At 40.0% G+C, this 22,659-nt stretch overlaps 1 protein-coding gene across 2 annotated transcripts; it reads right to left on the bottom strand.

The window, feature by feature from the left end:
- Nucleotides 1-3: 3 nt before the first annotated feature.
- On the bottom strand, nt 4-22,227 carry bmp7a (bone morphogenetic protein 7a). 2 transcript variants are annotated; one of them, XM_053483832.1, is made up of 8 exons: nt 22,100-22,227; nt 13,003-13,593; nt 5,053-5,236; nt 3,192-3,340; nt 2,845-3,054; nt 2,572-2,648; nt 2,308-2,418; nt 4-1,368 (listed from the first exon to the last, which is right to left on the bottom strand). In XM_053483832.1, exons 2-8 carry the CDS (start codon nt 13,370-13,372, stop codon nt 1,219-1,221), a joined length of 1,251 nt encoding a protein of 416 aa, XP_053339807.1. In that variant the 5' UTR covers nt 13,373-13,593; nt 22,100-22,227; the 3' UTR covers nt 4-1,218. The 2 variants fall into 2 exon arrangements, with proteins under 2 accessions (XP_053339807.1, XP_053339808.1); XM_053483833.1 differs by having other exon boundaries at nt 22,091-22,210.
- Nucleotides 22,228-22,659: the final 432 nt, after the last annotated feature.

Genomic DNA, 22,659 nt, shown 5'->3' on the forward strand with positions numbered 1-22,659 from the left:
TAATGAAAGTTACAAAGTTTATTTTATAATATAACTATTTACAACTGCTTAGACAATAAAAGATGATCACAGGGGCAAAAAGAAAACAGTAATATTTTCTATAAAATCAACTATGAAATTGCACTTAGGTGTTTTGTAAAAAATAATAGCAAATAAAATAATTCATTGTGTCATTTTCTAAAAAAAAAAAAAAAAAAAAAGTTTTTAAATGTCCTAAGGCAAGAATATTTGTTGGATTTGTGCAATAAAAGAACCAATCCCCATCTGACTGTAGTTATGCGTTTGAAGATCAACTTGACAAATGGGAATATAAGTTCTAAAAAGACTCCCATCTCCCATTTCTCCAAAACATCTGGACTTGAAGGTTGTATTCCCTCATTACTGCGAGTCTCCGTAAGCTCTGTTGTACATAATAACATTCGCATGACCAAGAACAGCTGTAGAATTCCAGTTCTCTGCAGAAAAAAAAAAAAAAAAAAAATCAATTGCACCTGTCCCTATCCAGACAGTTCTATTTAGCTGCTTTATCATCCGGTCTGTAGAGAGAACGCAGATGAGAACCACATGCTGCTGTCCGGGCCGCCACCCGCAGCTTTGGACCCGCTTCAGAGGAGAGGACGGAGTAAGTGATGGTCCTGTTGCCGGCAGTTAACACATGCTGAACACTCGGCTGTGTGATAAATGCAGCATGTAGGATGTTTTGTTTTTTTTTGCGCCACAAGGGGGTTGAAAACATACTCGCGCGCGCGCACACACACACACACACACACACACACACCTGCATGTATAAATCACACCCTTGTAAATCTTCAGAGCTGACTTGTAGAGGGGGGCAACACTTTTTTTTTTTTACGTCACTTTGATTCATGTACGCCAAATATGAAAAGAATTTCCAACGGTTCATCACACCGATTTTGTTTCTGACCCTGTCTCCAGTGACTCGAGCGACGAAAAGTGTGCCTAATACTAATTTAACACATCTCTTTGTGTGCTCACGAACTGGACGTTTTGCCATTCTCCGTTTTTACGGCATAATGAAAGCAGCTACCGCTCGACTTGGCTGCACTTGTGAGACACTTGAAGCACGTAGGCACAGCACAGTGGTCCAGTTTTTTTCCCTCCAGTAACGAGTCCTATTAAACGTCCGGCTCCTGAAGGCTCGGCTAGCCTCAATTTCGATCTCCTCCTTTTTCTGTGAGTGTGTGTCGCCTGCGTCTGTCAGTGGCAGCCGCACGCTCGGACCACCATGTTGCGATATTTCTTCAGGATGACGTTGGAGCTGTCATCGAAATACAGCACGGAGATGCCGTGCAACTGAGTGGGGGCGCAGCACGGCTTCGGGACCGAATCTGGGTTTATGAAGTGAACCTGCAAGAAAAATTGGAATTAACAAAAAGAAGACGAATTCTTTCAGGAAGTAATATTGCTCCTTCCATGTAATATGTTGCACACATTTGAATAAAGTAGCATGCAAATTATCGTGCATGTTGATTAGAATAAAATATAACTTCGCAATATGACATAAGGAAAATAAGGAAGAAAGCACACCAAGACATGGTTATTTAAAAAAATAAAATAATAATAATAATCAATGACTAAGTAGCTTTTACCAATAGTTCTTTTTATAATCGCAGCCTGTCCTAAAGTGTTTTATATATTGTAGTTAAATTTAATGTTCTGGAATGTCCATAAAACATGTCCGAGCTAGCTATACCTTACATGAATATGGTTATAACAGCTGTTCTTTTACCAGACTCCGCTTTTTCACATTATTAAAAAGTTAAGATAAAATATGCAGGTTTCTAGAAGACCTTTATGGCAGTTGCAGCTTAACATCCGAGGATTAAAAGGTGCTGAAACTGGAGATAGAAATCGAATTCACTGATGTATCGTGATTCTTTTGGGTGACGATTCATTTATTGACCCATAAACTTAAAAAAATATTTTTTCGTGTGGGTTAGCACTGTCGCCTTGCACCTCCAGAGTTGAGCATTCGACTTCCGCCTCGGTGAAGGAAGTTCGCTTTTCCCACTGCATTTTATATCAAATTGGAATATTTACAAAATTGTCATACTTATAAAAATCACAATACAAATTAGGTATCGTGGAAATATTGTCTTGGTGTGCCCTGGTAATTCCATCCCTCCCTCCAAAAATGCTAAATTAACAAATCTCTTTACAAAAACTTTACCATTCACCGAATACATCTTTTTTTGTCGTGTTGATGCTGCAGTACTGAACTATAGTAAAAGTATTTGGTGCGGCATTACCATGTAGGTTATGTAATACACTCTATAGAGAACTTACCAGCGTCTGGACGATGGCGTGATTAGTGGCGTTCATGTAGGAATTTAAAGGGAAGGCGCATTCGCCCTCACAGTAGTACGCAGCATAGCCTTCTGGGGCAATAATCCAGTCCTGGATACACAGGGAGAGACGGACAAAGATTATAAAGGAAGAAAATAAAAGGAAGGGCGGGAAAAGAAGGGGAAACATGTGTTGTCTTTTAGAAAGAGAAGAGAGGAAAAAAAACAAAACAAGTGAGAGTGAGAGAGATGTCTTTTATTATACCTGCCATCCCAGTTCTCTGAAGCTGACATACAATTCATGTTTCTTGCAACCCTGTTTTGGGTCCACACTTACATTCTCTGTTTAAAACAAACAAACAAACAAACAAAAAACATTTGCATTAAAAAAAATAAAAAATAAAAAATGTTTAATCCAAATAAGAAAGACGACATAAGGGAAGTCATTCATCTATTTAAAAAAAAAAGCTAAATTGCATTACCAACTACTGTAAAGTTAGTGCATTTGATTTATTCAGACAAACATCAGATACACTACCTGCGGCCTCTGCCAGCCTCAGCGCCTCCTGACTGGAAGGCGACGTGTTTTTCGGAGACTTCGGCCGGTTCGGGTTCCTCTGTTTGTTAGCTGAGCGGATGCTCCGCAAACGGACGCCTGTAGCTCTAAAGAACGCCACCATGAATGGCTGCTTGTTCTGGGGTCCCTGGTTGCCCACCAGTCCTGCAATCCTGGGGTTCACACGGTCACCTGTAGGGAAAAACAGGAAAAAAAGAAAAAGAAAACTAACATTTAGCTAACATTCATGAGTAGATGGTTTTTAAACAAGTTGCATATTGAAACCTGGAGGAGGGGGAGCAAAAAGGAGAGGAGAAGGTTTGACCCACCATTTGCATTTTCCAGGACAAGCAACAGGCCCAGGTTCTGACCCGGGTGCAAAATCCAGTGGTTACTGGTAGCTGTGAGATCAAAAACCAGCCAGCCATCTTCGGCAGCCCAAATCACTCGCGAGTCCAGCAAAAACAGATCTGAATCTCTGCAAACATACATGCAAAGCCTTACATTTTACATCATTACTGTACATAAATATTTACATTCACACTATATCCGTTATAATATAGAATTAATGCAAGTGATTAAATGTTATAATAATCCACATGTAATCCTATCTTAACTTAAAAAAATAAATAAATAAACAAATATTCACAGTTTAAGGTCATAGCAAATATTTACAAAAAAGTTGGCTAACTATTTGTTATTCGTAGAGATTTTTTTTGGGCACGTACATACATACACACACTGTCAGTTAATGCTTTCCAAACCCCTTTATTAACACTTTAATCCTATTTAAGTAAGGGATCAACATTTCTGAAATGTATTATATAAAAACCTGGAAAAAGTAGATTTGGATCAGTCCGCGCCAAAAATTAAACATGTTTTTAAACAGGATTTGTAAATCAATCAGCTATAAAATGCAAGGTCAGCGTTCCAGTCCATCCCAAAGCTGTTCCAGTGGCACGGCGGTCGTTCTTCGACTCCAACCTTGGCAAACCAAGTCTTCATACAGCTCGCTTTGTGCACACAGGCATTGTCATGCTGATACAGACTTATGGGCCTTGAAGGACTATTGTAATGCTAAAGTGTAATGAAGGACTATTGTAATGCTAAAGTATTTAAAGACATTCTGTACATACAGGTGTCCACATACTTTTGGGCATACGGTGTTACGGTCATCTTATTTCATATTCTTTTGTGTGACGGTAAAACAAACATTATGCCGTGCCACTACTAGAGTATTATAATTAACAAGACTCGACTCCCACGTGACTCACTGATACATGCATGTCTGTCGAGCCGCGATGCCTTTGTGTTGTCAACAAATATAGCAGAAAGCATCGCAAAAGTCAAACAGGCCAGAGCTTGCCCTCTACTTCGCATCCCAGATCAACCTCCATAAATTGGGACATCTCTTATCACAGATTAAAATTCCTGTCTGATTCAGGAGAGATACTGGAGCTGATCTAAGGAACAAATGGCATGTTTGTGGTTCGGGTTTCAGTCCCCCGGGGCTCTGGGCAGACGGCGTCTGTCTGCGTGAAGCGTCTGCATCACAATAGGTGTACGAGCGATGATTCACATTGCCAGAGGGCTGATAAGGAGCTTGAGTGTGGAGCGTGAAAGGAAATAAAGTGCAAAGGCTGAGCTAGAGAGAGTTAAAAAAAAAAAAATCCTGCTCAGAAGGAATAGAATGGAGATATGGCTGGAGATGAAAAGACAGACCATGCGAGTGTAGATGGAGGAGATAGACGAGTTTCTCTCCTGCTCAAGCCTCCACATTGCACTAACTGACAGTAATGGCTTTGTAATGGCCGGCGTGCTAACAGCTGTGCTGTAAATCAGCGACAGGAATTCAGTGGGAGACCTGGCACTGGACACCTACCATCGGGCAGGCCCATCAGCGCGTGTGTATGCGTATGTGTGCATGTGCGTTCAGACCCAGACTGAGTGGGCGGCAGCACATGTTTCATCTCGCACAGTTCACTCTGTCTTTCTCTCTGGCTTTCACACTTAACTCTAATAAAACTCGCCACAGCTGCAGCCTGACTTCACACACACACAAAACACAGGGTCGACGATCCAGGACAAGAATAAGACAAACAAACATCTCCGACTGGAAAAAGCAGCATCACAAATATGTTTAAAATGATCTAAACACACACAAAGTGGAGTCCACAGCTGCGCAGTTACCTGCCGTGGTATTCCCGGAGCACTTGATACACACTGACGTGAAAGGTTTCGTTCTCGTGATGCTCGTGCACGAAGTCCTTGTAGACACGGAATTCGGCAGCGGTCACGGCTTCTCCTTCGGGGATGCGGGACAGATCAAATCGGTGAAACTGATGGAATACATGCGGGTCTTCTTCAGGATCAACTTGGAATAAAGAACAACAGACGCACATTTCAGTTCAGCAACATTTAACATTAACTTTCTCTTAATAAGCTGTGGAAGGTTTTTTTTTTTTTAATACGGGATTATACTTGTACAACTGTGCCTACATTCTTATGCATGGCTCAACACAAAAACTGTAAGTGTTCCCCCTAAGAGAGACAAATTGAAGAAAGTTATATAATACAGTTCAGGGGAAACCTGGTTTGCTCGTCAATTCTTATTTTAAAAACTGGTTCTTCTAGCTTTCTAAACCAGGTCCACTAGGAACCTTTTCTTAGATGCAAATGCTTTGTGGAGAACCAGAAGGAAAGCCAAATAGCTTTTTCTTTTTTTTCTATGAAGCATATTTTTTTAAAGGCTACTGGAGAAAAAGGCTCCCTGAGGGATGTATTCGAAACGTTTTCTAAAAAGGAAACACTATAGTATTTCACCTGGAACACCAAACAAGCATCTACGGTCCCAGATTGTTGTGGCCCTTAATCTACACTACCAGTCAAAAGTTTGGACACACCTATTTATATGGTCTTTCCTGAGTTTGATTTCTTTCTACACTGTAAATCAATGCTGAAGGTGTTTATCCAAAATACGCAATAATCATCTTAGAACAGTTGATATTGAGATGTATCTGCTACTTACGCTCTGTAAATCCTTCATAACGGCTCTAATCTGAGGTGCTGTTTGTTAATTGGTGATTTCTGACTCTAAATGAACTTCTCCTCTGCGGCAGAGGTAAGTTTTGATCTTGCTTTCCTGGGAAGGTCTTCACGAGAGACAGTTTTATCATGGTGCTTGATGGGTTTTGCAAATGCAATCGACACGACACTGTTCTAGCAAGAACTGTTCCAGAATAGCTGATCATATGTTAAAATAACTGACTGTTGTTGGTTAATTACCTAATTCCATATGTCTTACTTCATACACATTTGAAATCTCCAGTATCGTTCCAAAATGTAAGAAGGTGCATCTATACTTTTGTGTTCTACCAAAATTAGTTCTAAAAATCTATTACACAAACTGATATTAATTCTAATTGCCGTTATTGATTGATAAAATTAAGATTGGATGATTGACTAAAACTCCCAAGAAATACCCAACTTGGAAAGCCTCAAAACTATCCTGAACAACAACTTGACATGCTTCGCAAGAAGAAGAAATAATGGAAATGATGCACCACAAAGACGATGCAACATTAACGTAATGTTTTTACATTTTTATTTTGCTGTTTTCCCCATCAATGCCACGGCTATCGAAGCATGCGCAAGACTTTTTTCTTGCTTCGTTTTGAACTCACCGTTTGTGTAAAAACAAAAACGTCATGGAAAGATTCAAGCTTGCCGGCCGCGCTGCAATGCCTCTGGTATAAAACAAGCTTTCGTAAACACAGGTTTTTAATGCGCTGGCCAAAGGAGCATGCAATTGAACCAATCAGTGATATTCAGTGAGACAGCTTGACCTCTAGAGCATGATTTGTGAAGAAGAGGGAAAAAGAAAAAAAGAAAAAACACAACCAAAAGGACTGTTGCCGTGGAAGTAGAAACACAGCGCATGCTTCACTAGCAGGAGGACGTAACTGTCTCATTTGCCTCGATTCATTCATCTGTGTGTCCTCGTTCCATTTTGAACATCTAGGCCAAACCACACATCACACACCACACACACACACACTTTCAACTCATAACAGAAGTCCTCTCGTAAAAAGAAAGGACTGCAGCCTGTCAGGATGGCTGAGCAATCGCACGCAGGACTAGCGCTTGATTGGTGCGCCCACATCACTGTGGCCAAAAAAGAAATGTTTGCTTCCATAAGCCAGGACGGATCTCAGGCCCACATGAATTATGGGAGCATAGTTTAAGGATGGGTGGGGGGGCGGAGGGTGGAGGGGGACTGAGCCTGGCTATGGACTCAAATCACACACATGTGTGACCACAAGAAAAGCTCTGTAAAAGGCCTGGCCCGGAAACTAGTGGTGCCCCATATGCGCACACACACACGTAGACACATACACACACACACATTCTTCCTTTTTTCCTTGCTCACACGCAGATTAATGCACATGCACAGCACTGTTACTTGGGAGTCGTAAGTAGTAGCCCTTATGACCTTTATATCCCTTGCTAATTCGTCAGTGACCTTGGCAGCACTCCACACCAACATCCTGGTCTCATTCGTAAAAAAGTGCAAAGAAAAAGAAAAAAAAAAACCTCCCTTGAAAAAGCTTCTGACAGCGTGCCCCATCCCAAATTAAGCCAAACTCTCCGAGGCATCATGAACCACAACTCTAAAGAAACAGGAACTGGTTTAGATTCCCTCTGCCCTCAGCTTCTCAACTTATTACGATGGATATTAGTCTGGTGAGCATCTGAACACGATGCATGGGGGAAAAGGGGCTGAGATTTAAACACATGCTTTCTCTCAGAACGAAAACATCATGTCCAGATGTCTTCACAAACTCCCTTCATAATCTCCCTTGCTCTCTTTCTCCGAGTGCTCTCTCTCTCTCGCTCTCTCTCTCAGCACGCTCACTTCGGAAGGTGCAGAAGGAGACGCTGTGATGTTTGTCACGTTTAGTCAACAGGATGACATTTTATGAGTATGTTTATCCACACGGCCTATAAAGCAGCAAAACTACTCAAAGAAAAGGGGGGGGGAGGAAAAAGAAACTCCAGTTTATATGTGAGGAAGTGACTTTGTTGAGGAAAATCCATGATTTCAGAATGAACCCTTGGCAGATGTTGGCCGAGCGCTGTCCCCACCCCGGGCTGGCTGAGATCCTCTCAGAGTTTCCAGCATGTGGCACAAGCTCAACCTTTCCTGGAGGTTTCTGGGAAGCTGTTTTCTCTGTGCTACACAATCCTTGGGGGGGACTTCTCTTTTAGTGCAAAAGGTGAAAGGCAACACCTTAGGTGTTTTGACAAGACACGTTCAAAAACAAAGAGCTGGACGTGAGTCAAGCCGACTTGAGGTTGCAGCTCCAGTTTGTTAACAAGCAATGTGAGAGAAGACAGGAACAGTCATGATGATGATGATGATGATGATGAAGTCCCCAGTGTCAGTTCTTTGTAATAGCACAGGCAGTTAAGTGACTTGGTTACTGAACAGCAGGTTCGGGGTTCGAGCCCCAGCTCCACCTAGGTGCTTAACCCTCTCTCTGCTTAAGTGGCCATATCATGGATGACCCTGTGCTCTGACCTTAGTTTCCAAGCAACAACTTCGCCTCATGGACAAATCTTGAACAAGTACCAAAAAACATAAAAGTATCTGGTTGCTCATGGGAAAAAAGGAAAAAAAAAAAAAAAAAGGTTTTCAGATGCCAGGTTCCGGGTGCTTTATGCAAAAAGAAAAAAAAAAGCCTGTAAAGTATGTGTGTGTGCTGGTGGGGGTCAGTCAATAATGATGACAACCATGATTACTGCTGCTTTTTACACACATCCTGCCTGCATGTGCTGCCACGTATGACATCATAGCCTACAGAACGGCCGCAGTGCACGTGCTCAAATTGTTTCCATCATCGTGCAATAATGAACATGCATAGCCAGCGGTGAGTGAAAAAGGGAGGGTGTGTGTGTGTGTGTGTGTGTGTGTGTATATGTGTGTGTGTGTGTATAAGCTCTCTAAACCGGGCACATACTAAAGGCAGAGAGTCATTTATTTGACCGCAATTGAACACTGGAAAGAAAAGCACCGGCATTTCATGGAGGCAATAATTGCTTGTAAGGGTTTGCTGTGTTTATATTCAAGGCCATTAGGCACAAAGATCAGCATTCAGATATGCAAACCCTTCCTTGCACTCACACACACTGCTCGTAAGCCGTAGGCCGGTACGATGACAAATTACAGTGCACTGACAAACATGGTAATTAACAGGGACACTCGAGAATTATAACCGAGAGGTTTCAGCACACCTGCACAGGTTTAAGCTGCGTGAAGCACTTGTCATGATAGAAGTTCGCAAGTTCTTAATAGATAACGTAAACAATAGGGAAAGTGTCATATTTAACACTTTTTACAAGTTAAAATCAAGTCCGGGGTGTTAACGTCTACGGCTTAGTTGTAGATTTTTAATCCCCCCCCACTGACACACCTTTATAAAATAATAATAATATAAAAAATATTAAATGAAGAAGCAGTGAAACTACATGTAACAATTTTTTTTTATAAAAATGGACAAACCTGAACCAAGACAAGATGTCCATACATGACTGCTTACAGCCTCCTCAACCAGCAAGCAGAATTTCTTAAATACTAAAATATTGTTTAGATCAGTTAACATATATACAGTGTAAGGTACATGCTAAGGTTTTGTGGAAAGTCTGAATTAAGTCTGTTTTTGCAGTCTAGGAGGGAATGATTAAACCTTATTCGCACTGTATTAGTATTACCTGGTGACCGTTAGTCATTTTAATAATTGTGTTATTAAAATTATTGTACATGGTTGTCTGTGATCTCAATCCCGTTTGAATCGGCCATGTCTGTAATTTGTCAAAAGTCAAAATTCCCCCCCAAATGACCTACCATATTTCACTAAACACCAAGGCCCTGTGATAATACTGTATTAGTCCTCTGCAAATCAGCACATCAGTGATTTGGCCAGGATTTGGCAGGCCGTGTATCATTTCTTTCAAGGTTTTTGTTTCCCGTGGGCCGAAGAATGGAGGCTGCGTCGGAATGCTTCGAAAGTATTTTGGGTGCTGGGTCATATCACTATACAACAATACAATGTGCAGAAAGAGAGAACCATCAGAAAGTGCATGTCGCGCAAAGCCTTGACATCGTATCCGGGAGATAAGTCAGTATATTTGAGTAAAATCGCAGGTTTCACTTATCCCGTGAGAATGCGCCACACGAAATTTAGATGTGTGTGTGGGGGGGGGAGGGGGGGGCCGGATAATACTAATCCCGTTCAAATAGGACTTCATTCAAAAACATAAACGAAGATTTAAATACTTATGTTTTTAATAACTGAGGATCTTGACACTTTTATTATATCGTAATATCAAGTTAAACTTTTTCAAAATCTTAATCGTTGAATTTTATCATATGGAGAAAAGGGGCACTCTTCTTTCCAAAAAACTAAAGAGCGCATCGGTTTTCCGTGCATTATATTCAGAGGTTTAATCGGATTTCAGCGTTACTTGGCCCAGCTGGCTTATCAGCATAAACATTTGGAGCGTGACTGCTTCTCTGCCGAGTTACACCGAGCTGCAGGGATGCACTGTTGTCTAACTTTTTTTCCCCTTTGGAAAATACATTTGAAATAACTTTGGGTGCTTAAGCTCGTCTTCTCAGCCATGTTCAAGACAGAACTATATAAACAAGTGTGCTTTAGCAGAATATCGCTCTTCAATTCGATTGCTTGCTTGTTAAGTTAAAAAGCAAGACTGAAACCACAGCGCAAAGAAAGGTCTGAAAGTAAAATGGAAGAGAGAAACCCGATCTCACACGTAGCAAATCTCCAGAGTGAAAACAATATCACTGGAGCTTAAACAACCCAAAAATTTAATAAATAAGCCTACCTGGTAACCCTAGCCTTAATCGCGCATTGCTTGTAATAAACCGACCAAGTGCGTGTTGGATAGTATGTTACCGTAAGAAAGAACAGATTACAGGCGCTCTTTCCTTTCCAGGGAACAGCTGGATCTTGCTGGGAAAAAAAACAAAACCTCCCAGACACATCTGTAGCAATCCATGGCACATTCCCAGGTAAAACACAAGCTGGGGAAAAAAATGAAAGCCGACCGGTTCCAAGCAGAAGCTTCAACACCGCTGTACAGCTGATGTGCTGGATGGACACTGAACTTCACACATCCTATATGGCTTGAAGTATTGGTACTTCTGGGGAATTTTCTAAAGATTTTGTCCTGACCTTACTTATTCGGTTCTTTGTGGTTTAAAGTGATTTGGCTGTGACACACTCCAAAAATGCAAAGAAAAAAAAAATGGCTGTATATGACAAATTAAAGCATATATCTTTTAAACGTTATAATGTATGGTTACGCTCAATTCGCCTTGAACTGATGCATAGTTAAAAACTTTTTTTTCCAAAAGAGATAAACCTAAACATTTATAAACTTTTATTAACAGTTTAAATGATTTAAAGCCATATGCTACAGGAAAAAAAAAGCTTAGAAGTGCACTTCTTAACTCCCTTCCTAGTAACTATGGGAAGGAAATACCTTTAATACAGACATTTAGGGTGGTCCTGAATTGAACACAGGCCTGCCTGCCTCAACACACATCTCAACAAGAGGAGGAAATTATCCTGTCAATCACCAGCACAACATGGTAGATTAAAAACAATGAACCTGAACGAAGGCTAGGCCACCTTTAAGGCTCACACTGTATGCACATTTCAACAGAATTTATAAATGTATATACATTTCCAATAAAGAGAGACAGGATGAAACAAGTGACAGATGGCTCTGCTAATAAAGTTGAATTTTTTTTAGAGGCTACCATGCACCATTGAAAGAGATTTGGACTGAAACATTTAGTCTGAGGCATGAAATTCCACCAAAAAAAAAAGGAAAAAGGTGAAGCTTGTGGATAAAAGGAAAGAAGGACTGAGACAGAAAAGAGGCTCGTGTCCACTACAGGAACACAGATACACGAGCAATGATACGGTTTCCAAAGGAAACAAAGGCAGAATTCAAGTTTGATAAGTTCAGTAATGTCCAGGGAAGTCCCCGGTCGTGCTCACAGATCTCTGAATACAAGCAGACCTTCGTCATTATTCAAAGAGAAAAATACAAGCAAAGATTATTATAGCTAATAACAAGAATGCTACTACTATTACTGATATTGAACAATATTATCTTTCATCAGACACTGTTTATCCCATCTCCCGCTCTTTCTTCACATACAAAAACACACTCGAGGGTCTTCCAAACTGGTCTTTATCTCTTAACAGCTTTATCTTACCCCTGTGAGGTCAAAAATGCCTTCTCAAATTTTAGTCATGCCAAACTAAGCCCCCTTGAAATGGCAAGTCATTACCTCTGAACAAATAGAGAAAAAAAATCTTTAAGGACCGCAGAAAGCAAACCTTGTGAAACTTCTGGCAAAAAAAGGTCAGTCATTACAGTGTATATTGACATACCAGAATGTCTTCTGGGATCCAAACAGATCTATATCATCTCATGAAACGGCTCTGGGAGACAGTGCTGCACGGCAGTGTCCTCTGGTTTCTGTTGTAGTTTACTTTCCTAATGAAACTTGAGCTTAAGCCTTAAGTGCAGATGTCGTACTGGTTCATGTCGACCTACGGAGACTTTTTACTCAGATTTAAGATCTAAAGCGCTCTCATTTGCCCTCATGATTTATAATCTCATTATGCAATAATGGCTTGTGTTTTTTTTATATATTAAAAAAATTAATAAATAAAGAGAATTTTTTTCCTGCAGTCTTGTAGGCCATGTGTGCTGGTGCACTGATTTAAAGGTCAGTTGCCATGTAATAAATAAATAAACAAACAACAAACAAAAAGAAGAATTAGCACCAGACACGAAATATTTTTTTTGTTTTGTTTTATGTTTTCCATGCCAAATGTTTAAAGTAACACCCATAAAATTATCAAAAACAGTCGTTAGGAGGGTGTGGCGATGCTTCTTCTTCTTCAAAGGAGACAATAACAGTTGATGTCAGTGTTGCGTAAAGTGCGTAAAGTTACAGTTTGGAGTCTCTTTGATGTCATAAAAGTTGTGTATTAAAACATTTTGGGGGGGAAATCGTTAACCCCTTCGAGCACTTACCCATATTGACGAAGCTCATGACCATGTCGGCGTCGCTCAGATAGCGCCGGTCGCGGCGTGTCGGGACCGGTGCCGGAGCCGGAGGCAGAACCGGAGCGCGGGAGAAACCGGAAGCCGCGGGTTCGAGCGCCGCGTTGTACAGCTCCAGCATGTAGATGGGCGCCGCCGTGCGCCGCTCGGGAGAGTGAGGTCGCGGCCGCCGGGGCAAGCCGAGCACGGACAGGATCTCTCTCTGCACCTCGCGGCGCTCCTGACTGCGCAGCGCTCGGTGCACGAAAGCCGAGCCCAAGTCGTTCCCCAGGGTGAAGTTTGCGCCGACCGACACGGCGCAGCAGCACCAGCACACAGCGATCAGCCCCAACAGCGACATCCTGGAAGTTTGCCTCCTGCGCGCGCGTGTGTGTGTGTGTGTGTGTGTGTGCGTGCGTGCGTGTGCGCGTGTGTTGTGCAGCAGCCCTCTGATCCTGGTTTTAGTTCCTCAGGCGTCTCCGTGGCTCCTCCGCTCTTCCCTCGTGTCCTCACGCGATGCGCTGCCGGTTGCGCTCCACTGCGCGCGGACTTTAAGGAGCGCGCTGCACCTCGGGGGTGGACCTCAACGGTGATGAGAGAGTAGGGGCGTGGTCAGTGTCAAGGGGGAGGAGTTTGGGATAGGAAGGAGGTCAGATGAAAATAGAATAGAACAAAATAAAATAAGGAATAGAAATCTTTATTGTGGCTAAACATGTTTGCAACCTGCTTATTAGACGCTGTATAAAAAAATTCGCTGTGCATGCCATTAGAGATTCTCACAGTGTAACTTGCAAAAGTATTCATACCCCTTGAGCCTTTCCACATTTTGTCACGTTAAAACTACAAAACGTTAATTTACTTTATTGGGATTTTATCTGATAGACCAAGGGATGGCAAGAAGAAAGCCATTGTTGAAGGAAAACCGTAAGACGTCCCGTTTGCAGTTTGCGACAAGCCATGTGGAACTGCAAACTGAACTTCTTATGGCTTTCTTTAAACAGTGACTTTCTCCTTGCCACTCCTACATAAAGGCCAGATCTGTGGAGTGTACGACTAATAGTTGTCCTGTGGACAGATTCTCCCAGCTGTGGATCTCTGCACCTCCTACAGAGTTACCCTGGGCCTCTTGGCTGCTTCTCTGATTAATGCTCTACTCTCAAGCCCTGTCAGTTTAGTTGGACGGCATGTCATGTTAGGTTTGCAGTTGTGCCGTACTCTCTCCTTTTTTGGATGATGGATTAAACACTGCGCTGTGAGATCTTCAGAGCTTTACCCTTCTCCTCAACTTTATCCTTGACCTGTCCGGTGTGTTCCTAGGGCTACATGATGCTGTTAGTTCACTAATGTTTTCTAACAAACCTCTGAGGGCTTCACAGAACAGCTGTATTTATACTGAGATTAAATTACACACAGGTGGACACTATTTACTAATTTAGTGAATTCTGAAGACAAACAACTGGATTTTGCTTAGGGGGTATCAGAGTAAAGGTGGCTGAATACAAATGAGCGCCACACTTTGAAAACCATTTATCATTTTTCTTCCACTTTACAATTATGTGCCACTTTGTGTTGGTCAATCACATAAAATCCCAATAAAATGCATTTTCGCAAGGCACTGTACAGAGCAGAAACAAGTACAAGTACAAGACAATATTATACACAGACAAGCAAAAAGTAAACAGAGACGCATGCAAAATGCGTGCACCAAAATGCGTTGCCATTATTATCTATTTCTTTCTGTTTTCTGAGATTTTAAGTTCACTCTTCTTTGAGCATGAATAAAAGTTCAAATAAAAAATGTTTAAAAATTCAGATTTTCAAAGCAGACAAATTATTGATCATTCTGAAGTAAATTGTCCGAGAAAGAAATGTCTGTCTTGAAAGACCGCTTTCTACCATAAACAAAATTATACACTGTATGACCAAAAAAAAGTCCCCGTTGCAGAAGAGCTTATTATTGAGCTGCATTAAGCAAAACAACCAAAAAACAAAAACAAAGAAGATTTGAAATTACTGGAACTGGGTTAAGAACCCTTCAAAACATTGTCAAAACCTGGAAGGATATTTCTCTGAATTGTCAACATTGTGGAAGAAATGTGGTCGGAAAAAAATAATAAAAGTAAGAACATTTCCATACACACACAATGTGATGAGAACTATGTGCAAGTGAAACTAATCAGAACAATTGTTTCTATTTGGTAGGGAGCATAAAGATTGAATTCGGAGCAATAGAAAAAGGTCATGTGGTCTGATGAGTCAAGATTAACCCTCTTCCAAAGCAAAAGGATTGTCAGGATGAGAAGGTAGGAGCATGAAGCGATGCACCCATCATGTGGTCACTGTACAAGCCGCTGGAGGCAGTATTATGATCTGGGGCTGCTTCATTTGCTCAGGTTTAAACTCAGCAATGTTATGTGGAAATAAAATGAAGTCAGTTGATGAGCTGAATGTACTGAATGACCAGGTTATTACATGTTTTTCTTCCCGGATGGCATGGGCATATTCCAGGACTCAAATTGGGAAAGAGGGGAATTCTTGGGGGCGGGGGGGACGACATCGTGTGCTGTAATCAAAGCTAATAAAATTATAGAGTGAGCAATGTTTTTTTGGCCACATTTAAAGAAAATTGTTAAACTTCAGCAGAGTCATGCATTGATGATGAACCTTCTTTGAAATCTGTTTTAATCTTCAGAAATTAAATTAAGGTAAAAAATCAGCCCAATTATTATTATTATTATTATTATTGTTCAACAAGTTCATTATGGATGTGCAGCTGTAGTTTCTATACTATTGTTTAAGGATTATCACAAACACTGAGGCAAAAAATCACCCTAAAAGACAGCCGTAATCATGCAAAGTAAAACTGACATATTATTGATATTTTAAACATGTAAATGTAAGCACCACACCATATCTAATTGGCGGTCTATAATCCTGCCGCCCCATATTGCACTCATTTCTAAAGTAATGTCACTTTAAACATGATTGTAAGTAATTTTTTATGTGGTGAGGAATCAATTCTGTCTATATGTTATTATGTACAGTATGGAGTTTTACACAGCTGGGTGTAACTGATGAATTTATTCCAGCTGTGAGCATTTAAAAAAACATTTCAGAAAGCAGTATACGCTTTGTGCCACACAGCTGTCCCACATATAGTGTTAAACGGCTTAACACCAAGGCACCATTTAAACAGCAGTGTTTTGTAACATCACCGTTTTGTGTCTCGAACCCTCAATGCCCTCCCCCATTCCCCCCAGCTCCATAGTCCATATGTTTTCGCATCGGCTCTGACTGCAGGACACCTACCACCCTGCAGAGTTCACTTTGAACACAACCTGCTATGATGTTCAGAGGCCCCTGAAGACCTCGTCTTACCTATATCACACGTGATCGGAGTTTTAAAAGCAGTGGCACTGAACTCTTCAAGAAGGGAAAGTAACTGTTAAGATACTTTTGGGTCACAGCAGGGGTGTTTGACTTTACTGCTCGGTCTTAAATCACATGCTACAACTAGGCTATAATACATAAAAGTGGGTTCTGTGTAGACTTTAGCACCTAGAAGATTGATATGTAGAACATACCGTGGGTTATGTGGGTTTGTATGTGAAAGTATAATTAAATTTCAATGCTAACCATTTTGTACTTTTTGTTAAATAATGTTACAATTTAGAGCAGTGTTGCCTGCACTGTTCAGTGGAAAGTAGATAATGTGTGCACAAAAAAAGTGCACATGCGTACATCACTCTTCTTACCCTGTCACGCCCGTCGCTGTGGTATAGGGTCAGCCTGGACTTATCAGATCACATGACTTTTTTTCCATTGCTCCAAAGTCCAATCTTTATTTCTTTTTTTTTTGTCTGATTAGTTGTTTTATTATTGGCACACAGCTGCTTAAGCCCAGTGTGTATGTGAAAATGCCCTATCTTTCATTCATTTACGAAATACTATCAAAACCTGGGAGAAAGAAATTAGTATTTGGAAAATAAACAGGAAATAAGGAGTTACTGGGTAACTTGTAAGAAATTTGCTTACATGTCAGGATTATCATGAATAATGGAAATCAGTGATTGGTCATTAGTAAAAAATAGTGATAAGTGATTGGTCATTAGTAAAAATAATAATCAGTGATTGGATGTTAGAAATATATATATTTTTAAAGATGATCAGTAATTGGACGTTCGTTAAAAACATTTTTAAAAGGTGATCAGTGATTGGCAATTGGTAAAAATGGTCAGTGATTGGTTCGTTAGTGAGAAAAGGTGATCTGTGATTGGTCGATAGTAAAAATAGTGGTCAGTGATTGGACGTTAGTAAAAATAATGGTCAGTGATTAAACGTTAGTAAAACATTTTTTAAAAAGGGGATCAGTGATTGGTCGTTTTCGTAAAAAAGGTGATCTGTGATTGTTGGTAAAAATGATGATTATAGAATTGATGTTAATAAAAATGATGAGCACTAATGGGTCATTGCTACAAATAGTATTAGAAACACGGACTCTGACACTGACTTGGTAAAGTAATTTATACAGCTGCCGTAAGATAACAAGTTGATAATATCTGCTTAAAAAGATGGCTAAATTAGCTTTTTTTAATGAAATAAAGTTTCTCTAGAGGTCTAATAACGGTCGAAATTTGGCAGCACTTTTTCTTACTAATTTAAAGCTCTCAGGTGAACCTTAAATACTACACAAGTTTATTGTGATTTTCAGATCTGAGCTGATACTCATGATGGGTTGGATGATTAATTGCACATCTGGTTCAATCAACAGGTTTTAGCGATTTGGGGAAAGGTTTAAGGTCTGGAGGTCAGTGTCTGTCCAGGAAACCTTGTACTGACCTACTATATCTAAATCTCTGGTCATTAACCGATAAGTTGAATCAGGTGTGTTTGAGGAGGGACAACACGTATACTGTAGGTGGTTCACACCGAGCCTTTAAGATTCACTTTAAGGCATTTACACCATGCTAAGGAAGCTTAACATATAATGGCTGTAAATTTTATGACTATAGTTAGCTTCTTTTGGTAAATAATATACTTCGGAGAAGTTTGCACCCAAAAAAGTTGTGGAGCTCATTTTGGGTGAACTGTGCCTTTTAATCTTGTTTCGGCTCCATAACTCCCAGAACGGCCACTGCTTTCATTCTGTTCATTCTGACCCGGCTTAGCCTCCAGCAAGTGATGACAAGCCTCTAATTGTCCTTTGTGCAGTTATGGGGACGCGGCAAAGATCACAAGTGACATCTCCTGTGCTCTGTTGCTTCCCACCTGCTGTGCCTGCGCCCCGTTTCCCACTGCCAAGGCAACCGTAGCCTAGAGACGGCAACCTGGCAATCATCGCCGCCCTCATTCCTCTTCCGGAACAGGTCTAAAGGTCAAATGTGTCCCACACCCTGTTTAGCTCATGCACGCTGTGAGCTCACCATCATCAATCTGCGTCTCGCATTTAGTTCCTGTACAAATGATCGGTTTCAAGCACAGGCTTTCTCACTGCGCTGCTCTCGTTTGCTTCAATTGACTCCTTTTAAGGTTGTGCAGATTAGATTTACTTTAGTTTTGGTAAAGAGTACACATGAGGAATTCATGATCAGAAGAATGCGAGTATTTAACCTGAGAGTAAAAGCGACACATTTATCTTTTGATCTTTAAGTAATCCAATCATTTCATGAATTAATCACCGCTGATTATGACGGTCATCCTTCTCACGCGTGGATTATCTGGGATTTAGCTTAAAATAAGTGGTTTGTGTGAAACTTTTACAGAAATCACTTTGTTGTTATCTGAAACCTAGTCTTTTGTGGTGTCTAAAGTTAGATAGGCATTTTTAACTTTGCACAGGAACTGCAAGTCTACTGATAAATACGTAAAATGTAACTACGCTTACAATCATTTTTCTAATTCTTGATTTAAAAATTATGATTTTTAATAACCCTCTTGTAACGGTTTAGTTGAAGTTTACTCGCCTGTTTTTTTCTCTTTTGTGAAGTTTATTAGACAACAATAATAAAAATCCTAGACTGTCATGTTACCAAGAGGCCGCAAGGTGACGCATCTCTAATAAAAACATTTCTGTGTCAAAATCTTACAGCTGCCTGATGGCCTGACACTGGAGACTCCTTTTAAAAATGTCAAATAAAGAAATCCTGATAGGTATTACCACCATATTAATATTTTGGATTGTTTTTAAATGCAAAGCAAAGGCACTTTTGATTGTGCATAATGACAAATGCGGTTATGAGAAAACTCCCTTTATTTCTCTATATAATCCCCTGCTACACTTATCCCAGCACCTCACTAGTGCTTGGATACCATCAATGTAGAAAAGTTTTCCATGAGCAAACTGCCTGCTTTAGATCTGAAACCCTGGCCTCCCAGGAGCTCCTTGAATAGCCCAAAAATGTGAAAATGGCTTTGAGCACAGTCAGGACAGGAGGGTGTGGTAAAAAAAACCCAAACTGTGCAGTTTCCACAGACAGATGAATCTATTCCGCAAGTTGGCGACAAGTTATCTGTTGATTTTTAAGAATCACGTTCCACTCTATGAATCTTCCTGTAAATGCCTGCAGTGGGCTCTAAGCCACCTCGGCTGGGATCGTCATTCGTGAATGTTTGGTCCATTTCATCACAAGTCCTGGTTTGACTTGAACATCTCTCGAAAAATATAAATATTAGAAAGAGAGCATTAATATAGACAGTATGAGCAGCATTACGATCAGAGCTGCTGTTGTAGAAATCTGTTAAAAATCCGAATCAAGTTAACTTAATAAATAGTTCTTAACCAGTGGTATTGCTAGGTTAGGTTTAGGTGTGTACTGATGTGGACGGGCAATTTGCACAATCTCAAACTGAAAGCTAAGCATTACCTTTAGTTCAAAATCAAAGAGCTGAACTGAACAAGTATGGACGCATTTAATGCATATTCATAATTCCATTTCCCAAGATCAGTTTATTACAAAATAAATTTCAAACAGAACAAAGTTAATCTAAAACAAAAATAAGTATAAATTAGCAAAAGAAGAAAAATAACAACAGGTTTGAAATGCTAGGTATGTAATTACACTGCACTAAAATAATGCTAGAATATACAGTACATTTGCAAAAAAAACTACTTTAAGAATGTTTCTTCTTAGTATACAAGAACAATGATCTGGAGTCGTTCCTAGGCGTTACCCTTAAGGATAAAACTTAAGGATTAATGTGGATCCACACAGCAGACAGAAGATTCTTTAATTATCCAAGGACCAATGCATTAAAGACCTACCGAAAACACACCTGATGCAACCCAAGTTAGTCGTTTGTAGTTTCTTGTGTTTGTGAAGCACAATAAAAAAAAAAAAGCAAGGGGGAAGGATTCATCGCTTTCTGCTTCTCTTTTATCAAAGGCTAATCCCTCATTCACACTGGCAGTGTGTGAACGACAATACAAAAGCTTACACACTCCCTAGTCCTGGCAGCATCACCTCAGCATACAGCACTGGCCAGGTGTTAATGCTCACACAACTAGGTGCTAATTGGTCTATAGGGAGGTGCAGTGATGCGTGCATGTAGGTGTGTGTGTGTGTGTGTGTGATTTAAATGCGGTGAACTTTTGAAAAAAAAAAAAAAAGAGTGTATAATGATGTATTCTAAGAAAGTGTACTGTGTTTAAGCCTAACAACTATAAATCTGTAAGTATTTTCATGTATGCCACCAAGGGGGTTCACAAAAAGCAACATATGACATTAATAATAATAAAATATTTTCTGTTTTTATTATTATTATTATTATTACTATAACAAGTGGCAGTGTTTTAAACAAAAACTGGTACTGATTACTAAATGTTTTTAATTACTGTTTAACACATTCATGTTTGTTGCACATGTGAACATTCCTTCATATTAAGCAATCCTTTGTGATGATATCTATGTCCTGAAAGTGTTAAAATATGATTCATATGTGAAATTAAGTATACTACATAGAGTTTGCATGTTCTCTTTATGTATGGTGGGTTTCCTCCTGGTTCTCCGGTTTCCTACACAGTCCAAAGATATGCAGATTAGGCTAATTGGCGTTCCCAAATTGCCCGTAGTGTGTGAATGAGTGTGTGTGCCCTGCGATGTATTGGCACCCTGTCCAGGGTGTACCCCATCTCGTGCCCACCTGGGAAAGGCTCCAGGCCCCGCGCAACCCTGTATACAGGATGAAGCAGTATAGAAGATGAGTAAATGTGGTGCGTTCCGTAACCTAGTCTACACCACCACATAGTGGTCAACACAGTGTAGGTCGGAATAATTGCTTTTTTTATTTTTTGTATGAATAATAAATGTGTTGTTTTATATAAAAAAAAGTTATATTTATATATAGAATGTTTTATATAGAGGTTATATAAAAAGGGTATGTGCTGAATGTGTTAAATAATGATTAATAAAAAAAATTATGTATACCTTGGAAGCATATTGGCATCATACTGTAATATATACTGCATGAGTACTTAAAGTCTAAACCTGGTCTACACTGCCACCTATTGGTCGACACCGGAATAGTTTTTCATTTTTGTAGTTTTCTTTGTATAAATAATTCATATTTTGTATTATATTCGATAACTTATTACTGATGTAGTTATTATACCTATGATTATACATATATATATATATATATATATATATATATATATATATATATGTAAAACTTTATTGCAGACATACTGTATAAACAGACATAATGTATAATATAACTGACTCGATTCTGTGAGTCAGGTTATTTAACTCGGCTCACTAAAAAGAGTCGAATGTTTGACCACACACAAAACGAGCATAATCAATGCATTTTACACGAAATTCCAATAACTGTACAATAAATAAGGTGCTTTAAGAAGAAGATCGCTAAAAGATCCGACTCAAAGATCCGAATCCTTCACAAACGACACATCACAAGCTCGAGCTGCAAAGTTGGAAAAACATCCAGAACTAACAAGCCCAGGAACTAGCAACAAAAATGTACAATATATAGCATAACCGTGTTGTGCTATATGTTTATCTAAATATCGTGTCTAGAGTAAAAACTATTATTATAATCTCATGTAAAAGTAGAGAAGTGGTACTTTAATTACTGTTGACGGTGTGGGCTGCCATGATGATATGACGAGGCCTTCCCGGTTGCCAAGGTGACGAGATTTTTCTTTGGGGTTTATCAAGTCTGAGGTCTGAAACCCAAAGAGACAAACAATTCAGTCGAAAATAGCGGAAACGGCGCGTCACGTCCAGGACGCATGCGCGTGAAGACGACGCATGCGCGCTGCGCGGCCTTAAATTCGGTCCGCGCGCATGTGCTCGTCCCAGTTGGTGTGGTGTTGAGGTGAGGAGCTCTCTGCTAGATTTTGCAATTTAAAAAGTTCTTTCATTTTCTTGAAAAATCTTGTAAATGTTTTTTTTTTTTTCGGCGTGATTACCAGGATTGGTTAATGGTTGTGCGGATATCTAATTAGTATTGCATGGTTTATTAAGGTTTAAAGAATGTTGTAGAAAAGCTCGTTGTTTTCAGGTCGGAGCTGTGAGACAAAGTGTATTGTGTTTATTCGATATATTGGTTTGAAAGTAATTGGGATCGATGTGGAAAATTTTATGGATTTTATTTTTTGCGTATTGTTTTCGCTTTTGTAATGCATTACAA

Source organism: Clarias gariepinus, chromosome 23 (genome assembly GCF_024256425.1).
Source record: "Clarias gariepinus isolate MV-2021 ecotype Netherlands chromosome 23, CGAR_prim_01v2, whole genome shotgun sequence".
Lineage (NCBI taxonomy): Eukaryota > Metazoa > Chordata > Actinopteri > Siluriformes > Clariidae > Clarias > Clarias gariepinus.

Coding starts and splice junctions, on each gene's coding strand:
- bmp7a (XM_053483832.1), bottom strand. CDS start 13,372: ATGTCGCTGTTGGGGCTGATCGCTGTGTGCTGGTGCTGCTGCGCCGTG. Junction 3,341..5,052: donor CTCCGGGAATACCACGGCAG/GTAACTGCGCAG, acceptor GTATGTTTGCAG/AGATTCAGATCTGTTTTTGC. Junction 2,419..2,571: donor TCAGAGAACTGGGATGGCAG/GTATAATAAAAG, acceptor CTGTGTATCCAG/GACTGGATTATTGCCCCAGA.